Source organism: Ciconia boyciana, chromosome 1 (assembly GCF_034638445.1).
Source record: "Ciconia boyciana chromosome 1, ASM3463844v1, whole genome shotgun sequence".
Classification (NCBI taxonomy): Eukaryota; Metazoa; Chordata; class Aves; order Ciconiiformes; family Ciconiidae; genus Ciconia; species Ciconia boyciana.
In genome coordinates, this window is record NC_132934.1 from 138,874,195 (window position 1) to 138,897,612 (window position 23,418).

A 23,418-nucleotide genomic window follows, 5' to 3' on the forward strand; every position below is an offset into this window, starting at 1 on the left:
CATTTTAATGGAAGCCCAAGTTTTACAGACATGACTGGTCTAGACCCCCTCCTTCTCTCTGGCCTTATATTGAGCAATGCATCTTACTCACAATGAGTTAATGCTTCTAATTCCTGCAAAAGTTAATTTGATGGATATGATTAATTTTCCCTAACTCCTCTCAACAAAGAGGCAGTAATAAATACACTAATTTAAGACACCAGTCAAGTCTCAAGCGGAATACTGATTTGGGGAAGAACACCAATCCCACCCACCCCCACCCAAAAAAAACCCAAAAAACAAACCCCAAACTCTCTAAAACAGAGAGCAACATGTAAGGCAGCATATCAACTATCCAAGACATCTCTAAACCACACTGCTTTCTGAGGTGGCACCACAGCAATGCTAAGAGCAGACGTCCATGGACGCAAGCACATTTCTACTGATTGAATAATCTGTACTTCTCAAAATTCCAGCAAACACATAAAAGGGGCACTATTCAGCATTTACTTCTTCCCAGAAAAATGAATGCTGACAGAAGCAAAGGACAGGGTGGCATCGTTGTTGCCATTAATATAAATCCAGAATACTTAAAAGGGTAACACACAATATATTGACAACTCAGCCAATATGATTTCACAATGTAACATTTTATGTGATCCAAGAACAGTATAAAAGTAAACAAAAAATGTTTAAAGAGCTCTTGTGTATAGACTCTAATTGCTTTTAAAAGGAAAACAAATTACACAAATGCCATTTTCAGTAGCAGCTTGTCTAACACATGGTTTAATTTAACAGGTACTAAAGATATTGAAAGATATTGTAAGCATGGACAAGTTCTTCTGGCAACCTTTAACAACCATCAAACTTTAAAGTTGAAAAGAAAAAAAAAATCATTGTCTTCAGAGATCCAAGATTAGTTTTATTTTTATTTCTTGCTTCCTTCAAAAGTAGCTACAAAAAGCGAACACACCTTGTCCTCCATAAACAGCTCATCCTCATGTATTTTGTACAACTAAGCCCAGCATTCTTCCATTGTTTTGAACCTACACCACTTTGATCTCCAATTTCCAAAACAAGAGAACTACAAAAGCATTCTCAAACACACCTTCCAGATCAGACATGTGCTTCCCCATATACACGCACATTAACGGCACAAATTACTGTTCCCTTTACCTTGCTGTTAATCACAAGCTTTTATAAGTGTAAATTTTGACCGTACAAAATACATAGCTATCTGATCAAAGACAAAAATACTCCTTTCTTAGTACTGTCTCCATCTTTCTTTCCTGGAAGCACATAAATGCCTTCTCGCAGCACTGGGAGCCACCCCAGCCCCCAAAGGTGAGGGCAGCCGGGTCCTATGCAAGGACAGCCAGCTCCAGCGGTGCCTCCGCAAGTGCCACGCCAGCGTCACTGCGCTGCCTCGTGGCACGCGCTCCTCGAGCTCACTTCTGTGCACGGGAGTGGGAGGCAGCTCCCATCTCAGGAGCTGGCACAGGAGCAGCACGTGCCGACAGCTTCATGATGCAGTGTCGCGGCGGAGAAACTGGGGGGTTATTTGACACTCATTTATAAATACAGTTTTTCCTATTGCATGCTGTCAAATAGTCACATGCATATTATTAATTTCCAAAGTATTCTGATGACCTTATGGCTACTGCTTTCCCCAAAGAAAACCGCTACAGGCTAAGCTGCCAACCGTTCTGTACTGTGGCCGACACCTATTACTCACCCCCATCGACCTAATACAAAGAAAACTTTTAACTCAAGCTACATAGGTAAAAGACACAGCTTAACACATGAGAGAAAGTCCACTTGCAGAAAGTGAGAAATATCTACATTTATCGTACTGTGCTTGGCAAACACAACTGTAATATGAATATGAAGATCAATAAACCCCAACAATTTTTAATACTCCTTAAAAAACGTTATACCTACTGCCTTTAATAGCAAGGTAGGAAGGAGGGGGGGAAAAGAGGGAGAGAGACCACACCATTCCATCCTCAAATCAAGCTTGCTCACTGCTACATTTCTTCCTGGTGTCATCAGCAAAACTTTATTTCAAATATCTAGGCAAAGTAATACAAGATTCAGGAACTGAGGTCTTCTGCCTTTGGAAGGCTGTAACTGAAAGTGTTGAAGTATCACCGATTTTAGGAAGTGCTTTACAAAGGAAAAGCATGAACATTAGCAAACAAAGCCAAAAAGAAGATAATTGAATCTTTACATTACTCTTGTATTCATACCATCACATTATTCATTTATAATCAGAACACCACCATAAAGTTAAGAAATACCATAATTAGTACCCACCTGAAAACCAGATACAAGGAGCTTAAAAATAACAGTACACACAAAAAACATGTGGCAGAGCAGAGAACTGAACCCCAATCTCCCAAATCCCAAACCAGTACCACTGAACCATACTCTCTTGCTTTGGAGAGACATGATTAAAATAGGCAAACAACATTTTAGGGCTGGTATTTCACAACAACTAGAAGAGGAGGTCAGAAGAGGCATTGCAGTAATACAGCTGGGAGATAGGGCAATGAATCTAAAGCAGGATTTTGGAAGACTGGGAAGAAAAAAACTTCAAGGCGCCTTTCTGTTTCTATCAAGTATTTGACAAGAGTAATTTAATTGTCTACTTTGAAGATTCAACTTCTCTTTCCAAGTAGCTATTGTGATTGGATTATATCAGAAATCTTCCTGAAGTCATGGCTTTATTTCAAAGATCTTTGCTTAAGATAACTTTATTATATACAAAATGCTGTACTACTGCAAATCAACCGGTAAGAATGTTATGAATCCATTTAACTAACACTGGTGATACATCCTATGACAATATACATTTTATGTATGCTTTATAAGTACAACCTTACAAGAAGTAACTACTGCCTACAACTTGCACAAAAAAGAACGTTAACTGATCTCTGTAAAGAAAGTAACATTACAGTAATGGTAGTGTAAATTCATATAGTAAATTAATTACTCCACACAAACGCTTCTAGAGTTTGTCTACACAGGATGTTTCCAGCAGACCCAAAGCAGCTCGGCCCTGGCTCCCATGCGTACAGCTTCCAGCTACTTGAGTGTGGCAGGGAGCTTCGTTTAACATAACCTAGCCTACACAGGGCTTGTTAGCTCAGGTTCGGTGATGAATTAACCACAGCCACCTGGCTCCCAACCAGCTAAAAGCACCAGCCAAATTTGCAACATAGCATTTAGACACAACTGAAAGTGTCTCATAATGAAATTGCTTACTCACCTTATTCACCTCACTTACTTCATCTAGTGGAATAAACTACTCACCCGTATTGCTACACGAAAAGCATTCACATGGAAGGTTGAGGGCCCCATGTATTCACACCCAAGCTTACTGAACTCCAGCTTTTCCAGGTAGAAAAATCCATGCTTAATGAAGGTCAAAACCAAAACGAACAATCTTTGCTGACAGAAAAGCCAATGGTACCCACTAGCCTTGACAGTATTTCACGCAATACATCTCTGACCTGTATGAACAAAAAATGACTGCTAACAGCTCCAGGAGGTACATTAATAGCAGGTATCTCACTGATACACCTTCTGCAGGACTCTGGATCTCTACTCAAGATTGCACTGTTTGTTCACGCATACAGGAAACCAAACCTAAAAGTCAGGCAGCGTACCACAGGCAATGCAGCCTAACGGCTACACTGGAAACTTACATCTGCCTAATGCTTTGTTTCTTTTGTGGGGGAATAGTGCATCCATTGCACACACACCACTGAATTATTACAGTCCAAGCCTGTACCATAAAATCTGGCACACTAATCTCAAAATGTACTTCTATTACTTACTAGGCAAAAACATCACTTGGTTTTTAGGAATTGGCTTCTGTTTCAATGAATTGGCTACGAGAAGCTAGCAGACAACAGGGGCATAAAAAAATCCAGGGCTTGTAGTGCCATCTCCTATAAAAATACAGATATGTGATTTTTATTAATAACAATATTAATAGACCTAAGTCTATTTGGTTTTTATTCCATTGATGAGTTTCAAATTTTAGGGAAACCCCTTAGATTATTCAAATACCTATGAAAGTTACGAAAGTAGGAGGCCTAGTAGAACACAAGAAGCCCACGTTTACACCTAATCAGGTATGAGAAAATCTGCTCAGGAGCAAGTGGATACAAATACCCCAAATGCAAGGCAAAAAGCGTCCAGCAGAACTTTCACCTTCCCAGACACTGAAGTCAATCAGCCGTAAGACACAAACCCACAGGAAACCAGGCTTCATTAGTTCCGGAACTCACGGAAATACCTGATTTCTATAAATGGTAACATTTTCCACACAACATCTACTGCGAGCTTCTTTAGCACATCAAACTCGGTACCCTGCGAGGCATCTCCCTGCCCTACCCTAGACACTCACGTGCAAGCTACTCAAATATTTTCCCTTCCAAATGTTATTTTCTTTAAAAATATATTAAATATTTCCTTTTAAAATCCACAGCTAGTCCTATTTATGTGACTATTTGCTGGGTGGAACAAAGTTAGATGCTAAGCTGGAAATACCATAACAGCTGAGTATTTTAACTGGCAACACCCTTGTAATGACATGCCTGTGTGTCATATCAGCTATAGACTCTGCAACCTTACAAATCTGACATCTCCCAGCTTGAAAAATTAATTTAGCAGGTTTATTGGAATTTCACATGCACATTTTCACAGACATTCTTGCATTTTAAATACCCAAGAGCATTGTATCAAGTGTACATTCACGAGTTTGACGCCTGTCAGTAATGATCTCAGTAGCCAACTCAGGCAGGTCAATATGCCATCCCTCCAAAACTGGATGAAACTATTGTGCCACGCCATAATACAATTTATGTTACAGTAATTTTTCTGTAAAATAAAAACCCAAAGTGGAGGTCATATATTGTTTTTAAACACTGAAATTTTATCTCTTTCCAGATAAAAATCAGTAGCCTTATTACCTGTACTGTTCCATCAATACAGGTGTGTACTATTTACATAGATTAGCAGTGTTATACAAGGATCTCGTCCTAAATAAACATAAATTGTATAATAAAGATGCTGCAATTCCTTGTGCATCTAACACTGCTGGGCTTGGGACACTTTTTTCCCCAAATCTGAAAGCAAACATATGGTAATACATAAGACTATGCTACTTTTTCCCTTAACACAGACACCAGATGTATTGAGAAAAGACAGGTTTATTCCCAATTTGAGTATTTCCTGACAGTTTGTTGCCCCATTTTATAACTTGAACTTTGCTGAGGTTTCTTTTGTTGCACTTTGTACATGTAACAACGGGAGAAGAGTAGAGAACTGAGGTAACACTGGATTCAGTAATCCAGTAGATATCGAAGTCTTGATTAAAAATACTTCTCCTGATTAAAAGCAACCCACCCATGAGAATCAGAGAGAGAGGAATTTGGAGACGTGCCAGTTTATACAATAACTGTGTTTATTTGTCTTAATAAATATTTAAGAAACACAACTTGTGGTATTTGATATAACTGAGGCCATGGTTAAAAGGCCTCTCTCAATGACATAAGCAAATACAGTCTATCCTCTTTATTTGTCCGACTTCTCTTCGACATTCAAGGCTAATCTAGTTTTAGGTCAGGAAAAAGACTGCGGTCTATCATTTTAAACAAACCATTGTAGTAAAACGTGAACAGGAAATTCCTAACTACACTGTTCAAAGAACAATGATTAGAAAAACAACGCCAGCTCACAAAGTACAAGGAGCCTACAAACTATCACAGGACAGTTTGGGTGGAAAATAAAAACAAAAATAAAAACCACAAATATATAGGTACCTTGCTCATTTTTTCTTTCCCCCCAACACCCTCCGCTTCCCACCCCGTTCTCCCCACCGGGGCCAGGGGTCCTTTGGACTTTGCTGAGGGAGAAATCTTCAAATCTGAAGGGGGAGGAGAGCAGTACATACAGCTCTGTCTGATACCTTGGAAATATCCGGCCTGCGGGAGTTAGCGCAGGCATGCCATTCATTCCACAACATATAAATGCCCTCTTTAGAGCCTCATCTAAGCAGCAGTTTCATTTGGACTTCGAGGCACAGGTCTGCCTTGTTTTTCAATAAGCTGCAAGCTATTTTTACCATTAAAAAAAAAAAAAAAATTTTAAAAGTGTGCCTGCTAGCATACAGAGAGTATATAAAATGGGTAAAACTTGTACTTGAGGAAACTCTCCTGTATTAGCATTCTATTCATAACACAGATTTCCTTCTCCTAAAAAAAAACCAACCACAAAACAAACAAACAAAAAAACACACCACAAACCAACAACGACAAAACCCCCTAAAACCTAAACCCTCAAAACCCCACCAAAGTTCATGTATTTTAAATTCTACCAGATGTAGTATCTTAAAACATTCAGAAATTCTTTAACCAAAGTGCTCTGACAACTATTTGGAATTTATTCTCATAGAAGTCTGGACATCTGACTGTCTTCACTAATGGGGAGAAAACAAAGGGGGACAGAAATCACAGTAAAGGGGAACTATTTCATTTTTAACATAACTTACTACCATTACATTAAGAGCCTATTAATCTCTATAACACCTCAGGAAAACATTTTTTTTCTTCACAGGAGATTTACCCTAAAAATATCTGGATATAGGTATTAGTATTAAAATCTTCATCCACTTCGAAAAATAAGCTTCAGAGCACATACATAAAAGGCCAAAGACAGAAAAATGAACATATGATCTCAAAAGACTTGCATTTTAAAAAACATCATTCATAGACTGGAGGGCAGGGAGAAAATTTCCACAGCCAGGACACTATCCACATTTTTGGGGTGTTCCTAATGGAACCAGAGTTTTGGAGACAGGGTAATTTTATTTTTTTTTTAATTGGACAGAAAAGCCTTTTATAAATGTTCCATAGATTCTAAATGTAAAGAAAAGAAGCTTACGGTTGTGATTAAGGTAAAAAATAAACATGATTTTATCAACTGACTTCAGAAAGAACAAAACAAATATCTGAAGAACAGTGTGGGCAAACGGTCATATGTGCAAAACTTCAAAAACCCCAGATGTTCACATACTGTACATAATTACACAAAGGAGATATTCCAGAAATTTATTACAGTAAGTTTTAACGATAAAATGATGCAGCTGTATTTTAAAACAAGAACAAAACTTTTCAAAAATTCTGAACCCCTTACATGTAAGGTGTTAGAAGAAAAAACATTATCAATATCCTCTTTCAGATACCATTTCCAAAAGAATCGGGTAATGGCCAAAAAGCTTCATACAAGTCAGAAACCCACGAAAGAGAGAAAGTCTTTAACTCAAGGATCCAAACCAAGTCCTGGTCAATAGTCATGAAAGCGTATTATCGCCTTAGAGTTGTTTGGCAGATGTTGTAAAACAGGACATCTCCTAGCAGGCAGATGTCCAGAGAACAAGACCAGCTACATCATCCTGTTACTGAACAGAAGCCCTGAACAGGCATGGACAGATCTACGAGATTACTCCCAGAAGTAATTTACCTAACACGACATTACAGCATACTCTGGTACAAGAGAGTTCACTCTGTACCTGTAACAAGGTCTACGTACAAGGCACTTGATATTTCAGTGGAAGGGAGAAGTTTACAAAAATGGACTATTTTCCATAATCACTGGAGCTTTATCTATTCTGTCAGATTTCCAGAATATTGTGACAAATTTTATGTACGTTTGTTTAAAATAAATAAATAAATAAATATATCTTCATCCATAAGAACCATCTGGTGTTTTGCCTTTTATTAAGTCATAGAAAGACATCCTATGACCTGGCTTTGCATGAAAACAGGTTTACATCTAAGCTCAATGGATTGTTCAAGCTTTTTTTAGATGCCCTTCTGAAAACCTTAAGACTTTTTTTTTCTAAGCATATGACACACTCCTAGAAGAGAAAAAGTTGGGATATCAAAATTTGTGCCAAAATTCCCACAAGCTGTTTCTGAAAATGCATTAATAATGAAGGCAATTGATAATTCCCTAAGATGCCCTTGAATCCTTAAGAACAGATTCAGAACAAAGAATTAGGAGGTTCTGAGTGCAATTCACAGCCAATGATAGGAAACACTACTGGGCTTTTTCTTAAAAAAGCAAAACCAACAAAAAGCAAACAAATAAACAAACAAAAAAACACACCGCAAACACAACCAACCACACCTGATCATGGCTCAGCAAGTCTTCCACAGATCATTTCCCCACAAGCATTTCTCAACTCCAACTTCCCAAATTGTAAAGTCAGAATAATGTTTACCAACAGAAGCATTGAGGCTAGAGCTGTAAGAAATCTTGTAGATGGTAAGTTGCCTGAAATTTCAGATGATTAAATGACACCGCACAAAACATCCATATACTCCTTCCTACATATTTGTGTTTGGATACCTGCTCATGGACTAAAAGGGCTTTTTGCTCTGAAAGCCTTCTATCACATTTAACTGAAGAAATCTGTAACATTTCTCCAAAACTTCACATAAGCACATACAGAAAACTATTAATAAAGACAACCAGGAATTTGGAAAGCAGCTTGTTTTACAATAGGAAAATAATTCCTGGAACTGGAAATACAGTATCTTCATAGTACCATCAATCAATCAGAATCCAAGAGTTAGCCTGATCATAAACATCTTGACATTGTACTCCAGAAATAGGCTAAAGGGAAAGATTTTTTTTTTAAAGCAAAAATTATTTCACCATTTCTTGGAAAAACGTTTGTAGCTATACCCTATTCAAAAGAAAACCAAAAACAATCCAAACAAAAAAAAGTCCCAACCTACCACTTTAACGCTGCTTAAGACAAGTAACTATGTAGGGTTCAGCACTTAATTTCTTCCCTCATCATCTTCCTGAATAGAAGGCACTTAACTAACACACTTCAAGAACGGTAATCATGCTCCGCACTGCAAATCAATTTAAAGGAACTTACCTGAAACTAGCCATTGACTAAGGCAAAAGGCTTAAGAAATCTGTTACTTCTTGGACTCCTTTATAAGTATGTTGTAGCTACTTTTGATTAATACAGGTAACTGGAGAGTCACTTCTTTCTGAAGTCCTGGCTATAAACAAGTACATTAAAATACTGGACCATGTGTGCATTAAGCTGCAGTTTCCAGGGGTTGAGAACTGAGTGAAATCAAAAAGAAGTTTTCATAACAGTTCTTCCTCTTGATGACATGAGATTTACTCCCAAAGTTTCCCTAGAGCCAATACAAATTTATGGCTAACCAGTCCAGATGCAAAATAAAGCTGATCTAAAAATACTTGACCATTTTTAATTAAAATGCTTTTGTGGAAAATCGTTCTTTAAAAGCTCTGTGAAACACAGAGATTTAGTCAAAACTATGTCTTTTGCCATACAGACGAGATAGAAGCATCAAAATCAAACCACAATTAAGAAGTAGGCTACAATGGATTATCAAAGTACTTCTAAAAGAAGAATCCACTGTCTGAAGCATTATCAAATGAAGAAACTGGAAGCTCACATGTGTACGTGTATTTAGGGAAGGGCTGTATTTGATTACTCAGAAGAATTGATACACACGAAAAATTAGACCATCATTTCAAAGGACAGCATTTTTAACCACCTGTTCTGCGAGCTGGTACTCGTAAACAGTTTTCTAAACAAATACTTCTATAATTTAGTTGGCCCAACTGAGTAGCTACATTAAACACAGAAACGGAATTCAAATGCCCGTGCAAAGTCTCAAGCACATGGTGCCTATTTATCACAAATCTCAATACACCCATAACCACAAGAGCACCACTAGGTTTTTCCTTGAATAAACTATAAACTGGCAGAAAAGCAAAGATAAGGCAACTCAAACCAATACAAAGTAGTGTACACTTTCTTTTTTAATGTCATCACTCAGTACACAGCAAACAGTTGTAAATATGCATATGAACATGCAATATGAATATACGTGTTCTTTAAATGAATTTTGATAAATCATCTATTGCATTTCCAGTATTTACATGCATTTCCAATTATTTTTTTTATTATATAAAGGAGAGGTCAGTTACGCTTTCTCTAGCTCATAACCTGATGATTATCATTAACTTGTGTTAGTCATCAATTATACTGTTAGAGACTATTTAGATACTACTAAAATTGATCTATGATCCAACAGCCATGACGGTCGTTAAATCAATATTTCTTGGGGTTTGTGGTTCACTTATTCTGAAGTTTGGGGTTCAGGGATTTTTACCTATGTGCCGTATCATATCTTTCATACTGGGAGTCTTAGTCTTATTCAAAAGATGTAATCTGGGGGAAGCAGAAGACACACGAGTGTTTAAACAGTTATTTCTGAACATATGCAATACTTTCTCCATCTACTAATTATCCCTACATTGAAAAAAAAAAAAAACCAAAAAAACCCCCAATGGTAGTTTACTTTTTATTCTGAAATTCCCTTTTAAGCAGGCATGGAATTACTGTTCAAGTCAAGTAACTTTGGACTGTATCCTCCTTTGAGAAGTGTGTCACAATTTGTTTATGCTATAGAATTAGATAATTATGCAGTACTGCAGCTGCCTTTCCAAACATGGATAAGCCACTCTTTCTAAGAATGCAATTTATATTAAGGTCTTTTAAAAGTATTATTTTTAGCTGTTTAAACTGTAATCCAAGATTAAATAAATCAATTTTGAAATATTATACATTTTCAGCTTTGATACCACACTTTGCATTTTGCCATAAAGAATCCTAATCACTGTGTGTGTGAAAGAGCTTCAGCCTAAGTAGAATATAAATGAAAATAGTTTCAACAAGATTCTCCATAGATATTTCATCTTGAAAATAACTCTTTCAGAAAGCTATGAAAGATAGCCTTTGATTCTCCATTGCTGGTTCAAGGGTGTTGATATCGCTGTACTTTATTTTTGTCCCATTGCCAATTAAATATACTGAAATAGAAAAGTCTTTGAAAACAAAAATAAAAAAACTAGTCACTTCAGTTTTTTATATTCACTAATTCAGACCTTGATGGCAATTGCCTCCTTCAGCCAAGAGAGCTAACAGTATAGCACAGAATCGCCTCCATCCCGCAAACCACAAGGAAACCACCAAGTTCATCACTGGACGCAAGAGCCTTTCGTACTCTAGCAAACACCCACAAAAAGACAGGCAGAGAAACAAACTGAGAAATATTCCAGCTTATTTGATCATGCAACATATATCTAGAGCAAGCCTCGCCAGGAGGCTAGCTGTGTTAAATGGCTGACTCAAACGATTCAATGGGCCATTAAAAGTCACAGATCATGTCTCGCCATGCTTTTAGCACACCCTAATTATACTAAGTCCAAATTAATTTTCCTATCTGGAACAGAATCGAGAAACAATCAAGACCCTTTTAGCATGGCAGAACAAAGCCTACATCCCCGTTCCCTTGCCATCGATGACTAGTTAAGAACTGAGGGATTCATCTGCATGAAATAGGCTTGGGACTGGTAGCAAGGCAAAAATACAACATCAAAGTCCCTGCTCCTCTCCATAAGCAGAGACAAAAATCTTGTTCATCTAATTCAGATATTACAACCTCCTCCTCTACAACCTGGCAATTTCAACCTGGACCCATTCAGGTCCCTTAAAAAAATTCCCGAGTCACGCTGTCACAATCTTTTGATGAGTTATAGCTCCAAACACTGGTGACAAAGCCACCTTCCAAGTCTCCCAAATCCCTGCTCTGTGGTTTTTGTTATTACCTCAACATGTATTTTCATGCTCCACCCCTACCGAGTTACACCCTATACTTCTACACCAAACTGAGATCCTCCTTGGAGGTGCTCCACTGTCAAGATCCTCCCCACATGTAGCTGATCTTATACCCAATTCCCTCTCACACACATCTCCAAGGTACTGCACTGCTGATATCCTCCCCAGACCCCGTCTGATCCTAGATTCAATTCTCTCACGCCCCAACTTTGCTTCCTGCCAGTGATGGCAACGCTCACCACTGACTTCACCAAACCTTTCATGAGTGTTTCCAAGCTGCTGCTGATACCCCAAACTCAGTCCCCAAATCAGTTCTGCTGCTTGTAGCCCCCTCACTTCTTAATAGCCACTTCAATGCTGCTACTCAACTGCAACACTGGCCCTGACACCTATTTAATCAACTTCTGTTGACTTTTATACATCTGTCTTACATCTGGAAAGTGAATCCTTCCTTTTAAACATAACTTGAGGCTTATTTAGAGATGTGTTATTTTACTGTGGGGGTATTTTAAAAATCGGTAGTCAGGACTGCCATTCACAAAGAGGATTTACTCAAAGAAGGTTTTAAACTGACTCATCACTTTTCCCTAAGCCAATTCCCTATTGAATTAAACTTAATTGACATAAGCCACTTAAATACCGATCTGCCCTGAAGGTAGGTCAGCTTAGGGAAATAAACCGGCTGAAAACTACCCTCCCCAAAAAGAGACAAATGAAATATTGCATAGGGTTTTTTTGATGATTCATCTTACCGTGAGGTTGGATAAGCACCGGTACCAGTGCAAGAGAGGGGCAAGACCATGTGGCTGGCAAGGAGGACACTGCTCCTTTTGGCATCAGCTAACCACCCAGTAGCCCAAGGGTGCTGTACTGCAAAACATTGCTGAGCGTGCACACTGCTCTGCCACGGCAGGCGGAGAGGTAAGAAAAGTACCTAGAGTGTATTTTCTTTAGCTAGATTCTTTCAACCAGAAACAAGTTGAAGATTACTTAAAAGCTGCGATACTGGCTGGCTTTGCTGGTGAATGTGAACTGTCACATCTGCAGCAGATAAGATATTCAGGAAGTTCTATTTTTAACTGTAGGCAGAAAAGTATTAGTTTTACTTTGTTTCACCAAAATATCAACTAAATACTTCTGTTCAGCCTCACATACAACTTTACAAAGCTCTACCTTCCGGTAAACAACACAAAATTATAAACCAAGATTACATTTAACAGGCACCTCTATGAAGCTTGTTAACAGGCCTTTGCTACAGATAAGTTTCTAATTTTTTTATTGCCTACAAGTCATTTGTTCTTATGTTTGCACAGTACTGTCACTATATTTACATTCACTAAAGACACTAAGTTGTTATCTCTCAAACTAAACTTATCACTAGAATCTAAGCCTAACAAGGAATTTTTTCTCCAGATAACAGAACTTAAAACCCAGCCCTAGCCTTGTGACGTTTCAAATCTTGCATTCTCACATGTGCAGATTATAGATCCTGAAAAGCAGACACTTATCCCCCACACCCTTTAGAAGATACGTTAATGCAAATACCCGATTTTCTTTTAACAATGCTTGGTGCTGCTTCATGACAATAAATACAACCATTATACCTATACTGACTCAGATATACATTGATTTATACATACAAGAAATAGGAAAGTACCTTCTCCAACAGTTTCGAGCACTGACAACATCTGACAGATCACGGTTTCTCAGTTTAAAAGATTCAATTCATATGTGAGGCAGTCAATACCATCTCACAGAACCGTTCAAGAAAAAGCCCTCGTAACATCTGCCATCGCATTGCTGTAACACACTGAAGTCACAAGTGCTAATTTAGTCCTTTCTAGCATGTACACAAATACAGTAAGGCAGGTGTCTGCGTTCCTTATCTAATTGCTAAAAATACTTCCATTTAGAGGTAAAAAATACACACACACACAAAAAACCCTTCACCTTTAACAAAACGTTAAGAAGCTTAACAGAGTTTTTTTGTTAATGAGGTTAACCTGGCTCAATAGCTGTTTTGATGCTTTAGCACACATGCACTAGGTCTTGCAGTTTTATGCTACCTAAGCTGGATTTGCAAAGTATATGTATTTAAACCAGTAAAAAACAATTAAATAAACCATAATTCACTACTGTTGTACTATAAGGAAAATCTTTCACCTTTAGGAAGAAAGAGTGGATGCCTCCCACCTCTACTTTCTGAGGCACTGAAAAACTACTAAAAACATTTATTATCCTCAATGACTGGAGATGTAGCACTCATTTTTAACAACACTGAATTACAAGAAAAGGTGAATGCTCACTTCATACAGGTATTGGTTTTTGCCAAACAACATAAATCTGACAAGAAATTAAAAGCTACTTTTTTAAAACATTTAAATCTGAGAGCTGAGATCAAGGGAAAGGGGGGAAAGCAGCCATTTAAAATTATTTACCATGAATCAGCTGCTTAACATTTACTTGTTATCAGAATCTATCAATCAAATGAAAGACTCAGCTTAAAAAACATACCTAATACCAACTAACATTAATGCTAGGACACTTGCGCCTACGTTAATTTTTAATCAGAAACATTTTCATGGAATTTGCTCGCAATATAAAGTTGAATATCTGCCTGTCTGAAGACCTACCAGCCAGGATAAAAAAAAAAAAAAAAAAAAAAAGAATGTTATCTTCCTCCTGAAAGGCAAAGAAGTAGATTTATCATGGCATATATATATACATGAAACCATCAAAATAAATGCCAGCTACAGCATGCCTTTAAAAACATTACTGAATTATTCTGAACAAGAACCAAAGTACAAATATGTGCAGATTGCCCAGGGAGGCTTAGGGCACCGCAGCCCTTTCTTAACACCATGTGCTGCAGCATGTATTCCCAGTCACATGCCAGGAGAGCAGTTGCACAGCTGCACAGCTTTCCCATCCACACTGTGGCTGCATCCAGGCTTGACATTTGCACAGAAAATTCAAAACATCTGGATCTCAAGTACTACTTTATATGTAATGCTTTTAATATAAATTCTATCAAGTCCACTGTATTTACTGCTAACTTGAGGTAATCAAATGATGCAACTTCAGTGACCCAGATGCCTCAAGTGACAGGGATAAATTGGATTTCTTCTTTGCTGTGCTAAGAGAAACAACCAGATAGAGAAGCTCTCCACTTTCTAATGAAAGGATGGCTGCTCTGCCAATCCTTATGAGATATATTTAGCTATATATATTATATATAGGTCAAATGATATATCATGCAGTGGAAGCAGTAAAAGTAGATGGTCATAGACAGTGAGACTTCAAGCAATAGCCGACTTAAAAAACTGAACTAGATAATTTCATCTAGAGGGCTAAAGCAGTGGAAAATCTACTCTGACATTTAATATCTCTTACTATTAAAAACATATCATATTTCTGGTTTCAACTTCTGACTATCAGATACTATTATAGATCTACTAAACAAAAGAGCTCTAAAGTCTCTGGTATCATCTCTTTTTATGAGCAGTACTCAAACCACTTCTTAAACACCTCTTCAACTGAATAAATTCAGCTCTTTTGCTCTCATGGGAGAGCATATTTTCTGATCCATACTCATTCAATTATTTTTTTTTCCTTTACAATCATCTCTATCTCTTGTGAGGTTGGCACTGACAGCCTAGAGAGCCAATTTATAAAATCACAACCAAATTAGTTCAGTAGTTCTGCTTCCCTTTGAACATTTTCAAAGCATCACTTCTAAAAATACATTTCTGTACCCTATAGGTTACAATTTATGTTTTACATTAACGGCCTGCATCACAGTCAAATAAAGCATGTGATTTAAGTCTGTCCAGTCCTCATAATATTTTCAGAGGGAATATTAAAATAACAATCAATAATCACTATTTTCTTCCCATTCCACAAATAGCATTGGTTCAAAACAAAATTGTGAGTTAACACAGTTGATAATCAAAATACAACAAAAAGGAAGTAGACACGAAAAGTCTGAAAACACATAAAAACTTGAAACAAACTTTCAAAAAAATGGCAGTGGTACTAACTATTCTGTTGCCTTATCTTTCCGATGCTTTCGAATAGAAGTATTTGAATTCTAATACTGATTGACACTAATTGCAACTCTCAGTGCAGGGGCTTAAGGCAGGCCCAGAAAAATGCTGTTTGTGAAAAATCTTTATTTAAATGCTTCTTCTGATTGTCTTTGGGCTGCTGAGTAATGTCAACTGGAAAGATACATCCCAATACTATAGGAGATATTCTCTTGCCTTGACAAAGAGGCCACTGCCTTTCTAACCGTACCACATGCTGGTGTGCCAAAACACCCTTTACCTCACCAGTGAGAGACACATCTTCCAATTTTGGCAATAAACTTTAGAAGCTATTCTCATCTACTTCACTTCACAGTCCTCTGATCTGGCCTTAGAGTTGCTCCTCTCCATGTATCAAATAAGGTAAGAAAATATATGAAAAAGTAGTTTGTCACTAAAAATCCTCTCTTAATACAAAACAAGTAGTTAAGCGACTTAAGTCTGGAATTTTCTAACTTGGAATATTTGACATGAATATTCTCTTGATGTGAGCTTCTTACTTGCAATCTCCCATTCCTTTATAAAATCAAACTGGGGAAAGAGAAATCACATCGTGCAGCATCACACCAGCACGTGGGTTTAACACCTCACTTTGCCACTTGCCATAACAGAGGAAACAATAGTACTAATGGACTGTCTTTGTCCCACCCACAAAGAGGACAGGCAGACTGGGCAATACAGGCATTTGCTAAAAGCAAATAAATGATGAGAATGAGGAGTCCTGAAACAGTTCAGCAAAAACCAGCCAGCACTTCTGGACTTTTCTGCCCATTACTCACTTGAGCATTTCTGCTCTGCACCCCTAATAACACAGATACCTGCCTAGTGACTTTCTCAAGCTGACTCCTTGTTTCAAGACCATTAGCCTTTCCTGCTTATTTCCAATCTCTACAATTCTGATTTTTCATCAGTCTCCTTGTCCAGCACATCTTACATTTCCTGACCCCCGTCCTCACATTTCAGACGTAGTTCTTATATTTCACCTTCCAACTATCTTCCCTTCTTCACATAGACTTTGCATGCTGCCCCACATGAGTATTTCCTGACTCTGAAGATTTCAAACTCAGTGCTCCTTTTCCCTCGGGGTTCCCTGTACAGCCAAGAAAAGAGCCGACACCCTCACACCCTGAACCCTCACCAGACCGGTTTCTTCTTACCTGTTTTTCCCTGCCCTACTGGTTTTCAGTCCAGTTCCCCTACTTTTTTCTTCCCAGGCTTCAGGTGCCATCCTCCTTCTCCCTACCCCCAACTCCCGATTGCTTTGTTTTCCACAACCTACCAAAATTCTCCCCTCCTGCCGCCCCCTCCCACCTCCCCCCCCCCCGTCAAATTCCAAGTCCAACCCCACTTGTTCCCATACTCCTTGTTCTAACCCACCTCCTCTACAAGGCCACAGTTTTTCTCCTGTGCTCGAATTAAGCAGCTTTTAGGTCTCAGAATTAAGATGCTGATGAGGACACAGGACAGAAAAAACTCCCCAATTTCAATTAACATACCAACAGTCCAGCTTGCAGGAAGTTTCTGCACAGCTGCTAAAATCTAAGTATTTACCCAGCCCATACCAACTTTTCAATGCCTCCCAAACTGGCCCAAATGGATGATTTCTCCATGCAAAAACACTGCTGCACCTCACAAGTTTAAAATCCTCCCTCCAAAACAAGATGACTTAAATCTTCAAACAAACAAGAGAGCTGAAGGAAACACTCCCTCTCCCTTAGCGTTGTTCCAAAAAAACAACACTGTATTTTAGCTGAAGTTTCCACAATACAACAAATCTAACAAGACTCACCAGCTTGGAAAGCTTTTGTAAAACTCCCAACAGTTTTGGCTAAGCTCTGATCACTTGAAAAAACAGTCTTGTAACAAACAGCAACAGCAATAAGATCCTTGGTGCCACGAGGATCATCAATATCAACCACAAACATAGTCAAGTCTTTTATAAGACCATTTACAATCCCCAGTTACTGACCAGAATCTCAATATAGCAAGTACTGTGCAAACACAAGATAAAAAGGCAGTTCGCTGCCTTGAAGAACTTACAATCTATTAAGATAAAAGACGACTACTACTGCCCGATGAAAACATGCACTGAATGGCTCCATTCTGAGATCTACAGGATCTGCTAGACAACCACCCACAATCTATTCATTACACATAATCCATACAGATCAACACAGTATCTTCCCCAACCTAACCACTGATTTGATACCAAAGATAAGATGCTTCTCAAATCTGCTCATTTTATCACTCTTCTACCATTCTTCCTCTTTTTCCTTCATTTATTCCACTTTTTCTTACCATAGAAAATCATAAGGTATCCACTTCTCAGCTTCAATGGGAAAACGGGGGCGGGGGGGTGTTTTGGTGGTTGTTTTTTTTTTTAATCAAATAACTGCTTCAAATTAAATTCAGTAACCAAACTATACAAAAGGCTGAGAAATCTCAGGGGGAATACTGAAAAGAAAAACAAGCTACTAAGTGCCAGGTGCAGAGAAAGAGGAGCCTGTGGGGATGCTGATGAGACTACTGCCCATAGGAAAGCTCAGAGGTGCTGATTCTCAGAGCCCTGATCAAGTGCAGCATGGCCTGAGGTCCCATAGTTTTGTCTAATTCCTCCTGGATAGAAACTAAACTGCTCAAACATAGAAATGGGGGGGCTGGTCTCTGTCACTCTATGCCAAACTCCAAATGCTGAGGTACAGATGATACGAGTAGGTTATTCTGCTCTCCACTTTTTCAACATCTTTTTGCAAAAATACAGCTTCAGTATCATTTCCCTGCTGCTCTGACCTTTCTTTCCCAGACTTTGGCAGAACACAACTAACCTGATCCTTTCCTACTTTGCTGCTGCCCACGGGAATCTGAATAGCTGCAATGAAAACCAAAGAGACTGGTCACTTTTCGCTATACAGAACAACACAGGCATCTCACTAAAGTAGCAACAGTAGTCTATTCTCAACCAGACATTAACTCTGCAATCATAAAACTAGCTCCTGCTACTTGAATTCTGTAGAAACTACCGATACGCGCTCATGAAAACATCATGTCTTTTCTATCTGCCCCAATGTAAACGTCTCAATCTCTGCTCTACAGCGTGTTCTCATCCAATGTGAAAAATAAATCTAAGTTTAAACATTGGTGTGAAATATTTAGACAAAAATCGTGTGGCATTTCAATTATTTCTTCAAAACATGAAGTCATAATTTTAGCAATACTATTTAAGTTGAATGGTAACTGAATTTAAACACTGTGGTAAATGGCTAAATCTTTTTCGTTATTGTCTGTATGCAAGATATTCCAGAGTATGAAACCGCCTACCCTGTGAAATTTAATGGAAAGGATGACGTGCAGAGAAGCCACAGACACGTTGCTATGTCATCGGTTACCTTTAAAACAGCATATTACAAGTAAGCTAACATTAAAATACGTATACATGTTGTAGAAAAATGTGCTATCTAAAGCACACTAACAAATATTTAATGCCTCAGCAAAAAAATATGTGCATGCGTAAGTATGTCTAAATAACAAGACAAAAGATCTTGATCTGGTAGGTAAATATTTATGCTATTTAAACAGTTATGTATCATTGTGCAAGACGGCAGGAATCGCTCAAATTACTACAGTCTTTAACCCAGACTGTGCTTAAATGTTTCTGTGGCCTGCTTAACATTCCAGGCATACTTCTGGCAAGGTAGCTCTGGCTGAGGTTCAAGCTGTCCTTGTCCAACTTTCACTTACTATAAAAACATTGTTTAATATAGAAAAGTATACACAGAGACATATGTTTCTTATTTCACAGACACCTAGAATACTGACACTTGTGTTCACTAACTCCGCGTGGAAATTTTTAGGCGAACGCTTTCAAGCGAGGTATATTTACCAGGCAGTACCCCCTACAGATAGTCCACACTTCCACCAGCTTTAAGCTATGACGCTTAAATATTGATTATAATGCAATTCTACTGAAAAACACGAAGACTACCCATATTTATTCACCCTAATTAAAACGAAAAGGCCTAACTCGATCTCACCACGCACCGACAGGCCCGAGAGACGTGAAAACGCTATCCCGAAACAACGCAGCAGACGGGTAATTTGTAGCAGACCGCGTATTTGTCAAATTAACTGCAGGAATTTACCGGTTTGCTTACCTCCACGCAGCGTTATCTTTTATGAGGAGGTAATCTATCAAATTACTTCAGCATGCCTCCAGCCTGCTGCTGCCAATTAGTTCAGCCCGGCTAATAAATCAGGATGGCCAAGCCATTCGGTTACAGTGGGGCTAGTGCAGTATGTGAGGAGTATAAGCACAGGCCGTGCGTTCCTGCCTGCCCATCTCCCCACACACAGAAGCAACACTTCGCCTGAGCACCCACCACGGGCAAAAAAGCCTTAATTCCCGTGCGTTTTTTTGACCTAATTTAACATTAACACTGGCGGCAAACTCGTCAGCCGCAGGGGCTGCCCCTCAGGTCTCCACACGCATCGGCCGAGGAGGCCCGGTGTGACAGGGCCCCCCCTACCCCGACCCGCCTTCCCGCCTCGGGGCGAAGTGAGGCGAGGCGAGGCGAAGCGCCCCGCCGCCAGCGGCACCGGCGGCCCCGCCGCCCACACCCTCCCCGCGGCCCGGCCGGGGGAAGGAAAATGTCGCCGACGGGCCCGGCGCTGCCGCCGGGGGGGAGAGGGCGCGGAGGGAGGGGGACGGGGAGGCCTCGAGGCCTCCGCGCCCTCTCCCCCTCGGCGGCGGGGCCGGCGACCGGCGGGGTGAACCGGCCTCGGGCCCTTCTTCCCCCGGGATCTCCCTCGTCCGCCGGCGGCTCCTGCCCCTTACCTGTCCCGGGGGTCGATCCACGAGGTCTGCCGGGTGTTATGGTCGATGTAAAAGACTCGCCCGTCGAAGTCCCTCGCTTCCTCCCAGCCGGCGGGCAGCGGTAGCTCCGAGCTCTCCCGGCCCCGCTGCCCGCCCGCCGGCGGCCCGCCGCCCTGTCCCGCCGCCACTTGCTGCTGCCGCCGCCGCCGCCCGCCGCTCAACCACGGCATGGCCGCTCCGCCGCCGGGCCGCCGCCGCCCAGCTCCGGTCGAAACCCGCTCCCCGCCAGCCGCCGGGGCAGCTCCCGTCCCGCCCGGGCCGCGGCCGCCCGCCGCCTCCTCCTCTTCCTCCTCCTCCTCCAGCACTAACAGGCGGCCCCGCAGGGAGCGGGACTCGGGCGGCTCCGGCTGCGCCGCGCCGGGCTCATCCTCCCCCGCGCCAGCCCCGCTCCGCGCCGGGACCAGCCCCGCCGCGCTTCCTAACCCCGCCCGAGACCTGCCCCGCGCCGCCGCGGCTCCCAGCCCCCGAGCTCGGCCCGCCGGCCCGAGCGCCCCCGCCCCGCCGCTCAGCAGCGCCCCACCGCCGCCTCCCCCAGCTCCCGCCCGGCGCCTGCCCCGGCCATCTTCCTTCCCTCCCTCCCTCCGCCAGGGCCCGGCCCCCGCCTCCGCCCCGCCCGGCTGTTCCCACGCCGCGGAGGGCCGCGCCGGGCCGGGCCGGGGGAAGGGGCTGCGGCGGGAAGACCCTCCCGGCCCGCGGGGGAGGAGGGAAGCGGCGGGGCCCGGCCGGGCGGCCGCGCCCCGCGCCGCGGAAGCCGGGCCCAAACCCAGACACGTCGGCTACGGAGAGAGGGCGGCAGCCCTCCGGCCTGGCCCTGGGCCGGGGAAAGGGGGCTGCGGCCCCACCGGGGCCCGACCTGTCCCGCCCCGGGGCTTGTGCTCTGCCACGGCCCGTTGGAGACCGGGGGGGGCGAAGGAAAAGGGAGCCATGCCTGGTCTTCCCTGGGTCATGCATCCCGCAGTGCCCACCCGAAAAGCCTCGGGGGTGCTGAGCAAGCTGGATGCGTGTAGGGATGTGGGGAAGGGACAGAGTTCCACTGCAGAGCCAGGAAAGATGATGGAGGAGAGGTGCTGGGGACCACACGAGTCACAGCGACCATGCTGTATTGATGCTTGGGGAATGTATGGTGGAAAATTACACATCTGACTCGCCTGGCATCTCAGCCCCGTCCCTTAACTTCATCCTGTAGGGCAGAAAGCGGCTGTGTCTGATTTGACCTGAGCCTGCTGGAGACCACAATGCAGAGTTCCAGCTACCACCTAGAAATAAATTCCCTGAAACTTGGTTAGAACAGAGTTAAAGTTGACCTGTGGTACTCTGTGCCTTTCCAGGATGCTGACGTAGCTAAACCTTTGAAAATCTGGAAATAAAGAGTTAAGGTAATGCAGGCTAAGCTGCTGAAAACTAGGAAAGGAGTTAACAATATATTCTCAAACAACCTTAACTCAGCCCTCTGAAATTGGCAATACCCTACCAGGGATTATATTGCAATTCCAATTATGTTCCACTTGCATTCACCATTTTAAGTTACAACTCTACGAACATTAATTGCTGCAGTGTGGTTATAAATGCAGGAAATTAGAGGACTTTTGCTCCTGACTTCTTAGGCCTTTCTCTCTTTCTTTTATTCCACCACCAGCACACCATTAGTTATCAAAGAACAGAGCAGTGCATGAGAGAGGCAGTACAGATAATAGGACAGATCAGGCGTTCTACCTATGTTTCATAGGTTATTTCAATAGTAGTAGACTTGAGTCTTCTTACCAGGGCTATTGTCAGCAGTGAGGTGTGATAGGAGAGTAATATGTGGGTTTAGTCATGAAAGCAAAGCAGGGTATGAAGCTCTGAGGGCAATGGTGAAGCAGATTAGATTAAAAATGTCGTAAAGGTGTAAAATTTAGCAAATACGAGGTTGTAGAACTGATCTTCAAAAGCACAACATGTTTGGATCAGCTCATCTCAAGAGAGAGTTTGCTTCAGCAAACACCGGCTGTTAGGCTGTCTCATGTGGTCCCAAGAGTTCAGCAGTATCTCCAGGAGCAAGGTGCTGCTCGTGTGTTACAGATGTTTTTGAGGCATATTTCAAAGAGGGCAGAGCTAAGGCATGGTACAAACGCTCTGTTTTTCAGTGGTAGCAGTTTCTATTATTTTGAGTATGTCTCCCAGATTTTCAGAGGTTTTATTTAGCAGAGGTAGACATTCTCAAATGGCCCAGGTCTATATTAACAACATTTTGGAACATTGGATTTTCTTGTTTGAAATAAAAAACCTGTCCTCTGTGCACCACAGCTCAACTTGCCCTTCATTGCTTTTAATGTCCTTGCAGCAATTACCTTAGCACAATGTCTGCACAGCATAGCACCATGCCAAGACACTGGACTAGTTCATAATACCTGGAAGCAGTAGACCCAGGTTGCTATAATAATCCACCAAGACTAATTATCCCTGCTGAGGATACGTGCAGCATCGCCCTCCAACATGGGCTGGTTCTTCCTCATCAGTCCCCAGAGTCCCAAGAGAGGGTCAAGCTTCAGTGAAGAACCTACAGGCGGAGGTTACAGAAACAGTGTGGGACTGACCACGGAGGCAGCAAAAAGATTTCAAATGGGGGTGGGGAGCTCAATACAGCAGTGGGCAAGAAGGGAAATGACGAGATTGAATATGGAACATTTCATGCAGCTCATAGCCCTTCGACTAAATTCTTGTCTTAACTTTGGCAAATTGCTCCTGGTTAG

At 41.3% G+C, this 23,418-nt stretch overlaps 1 protein-coding gene across 6 annotated transcripts in view; it reads right to left on the minus strand.

The window, feature by feature from the left end:
- WWC3 (WWC family member 3) overlaps positions 1-21,107 on the minus strand; it is a 103,952-nt gene extending 82,845 nt beyond the window's left edge. For 4 of the 6 annotated variants that reach the window (XR_012040334.1, XM_072849503.1, XM_072849501.1 and 1 more), the window contains exon 1: positions 20,648-20,996. Coding sequence is in view for 5 of the 6 variants with exons in the window: in XM_072849503.1 (XP_072705604.1) it covers positions 20,648-20,856 (209 nt within the window). In the remaining variant the exon portion in view is untranslated. Of the gene's footprint in view, positions 1-20,647 lie in introns of all 6 variants that reach the window. The other 2 variants (XM_072849499.1, XM_072849502.1) reach the window with 2 other exon arrangements.
- Between the last annotated feature and the right edge of the window lie 2,311 nt (positions 21,108-23,418).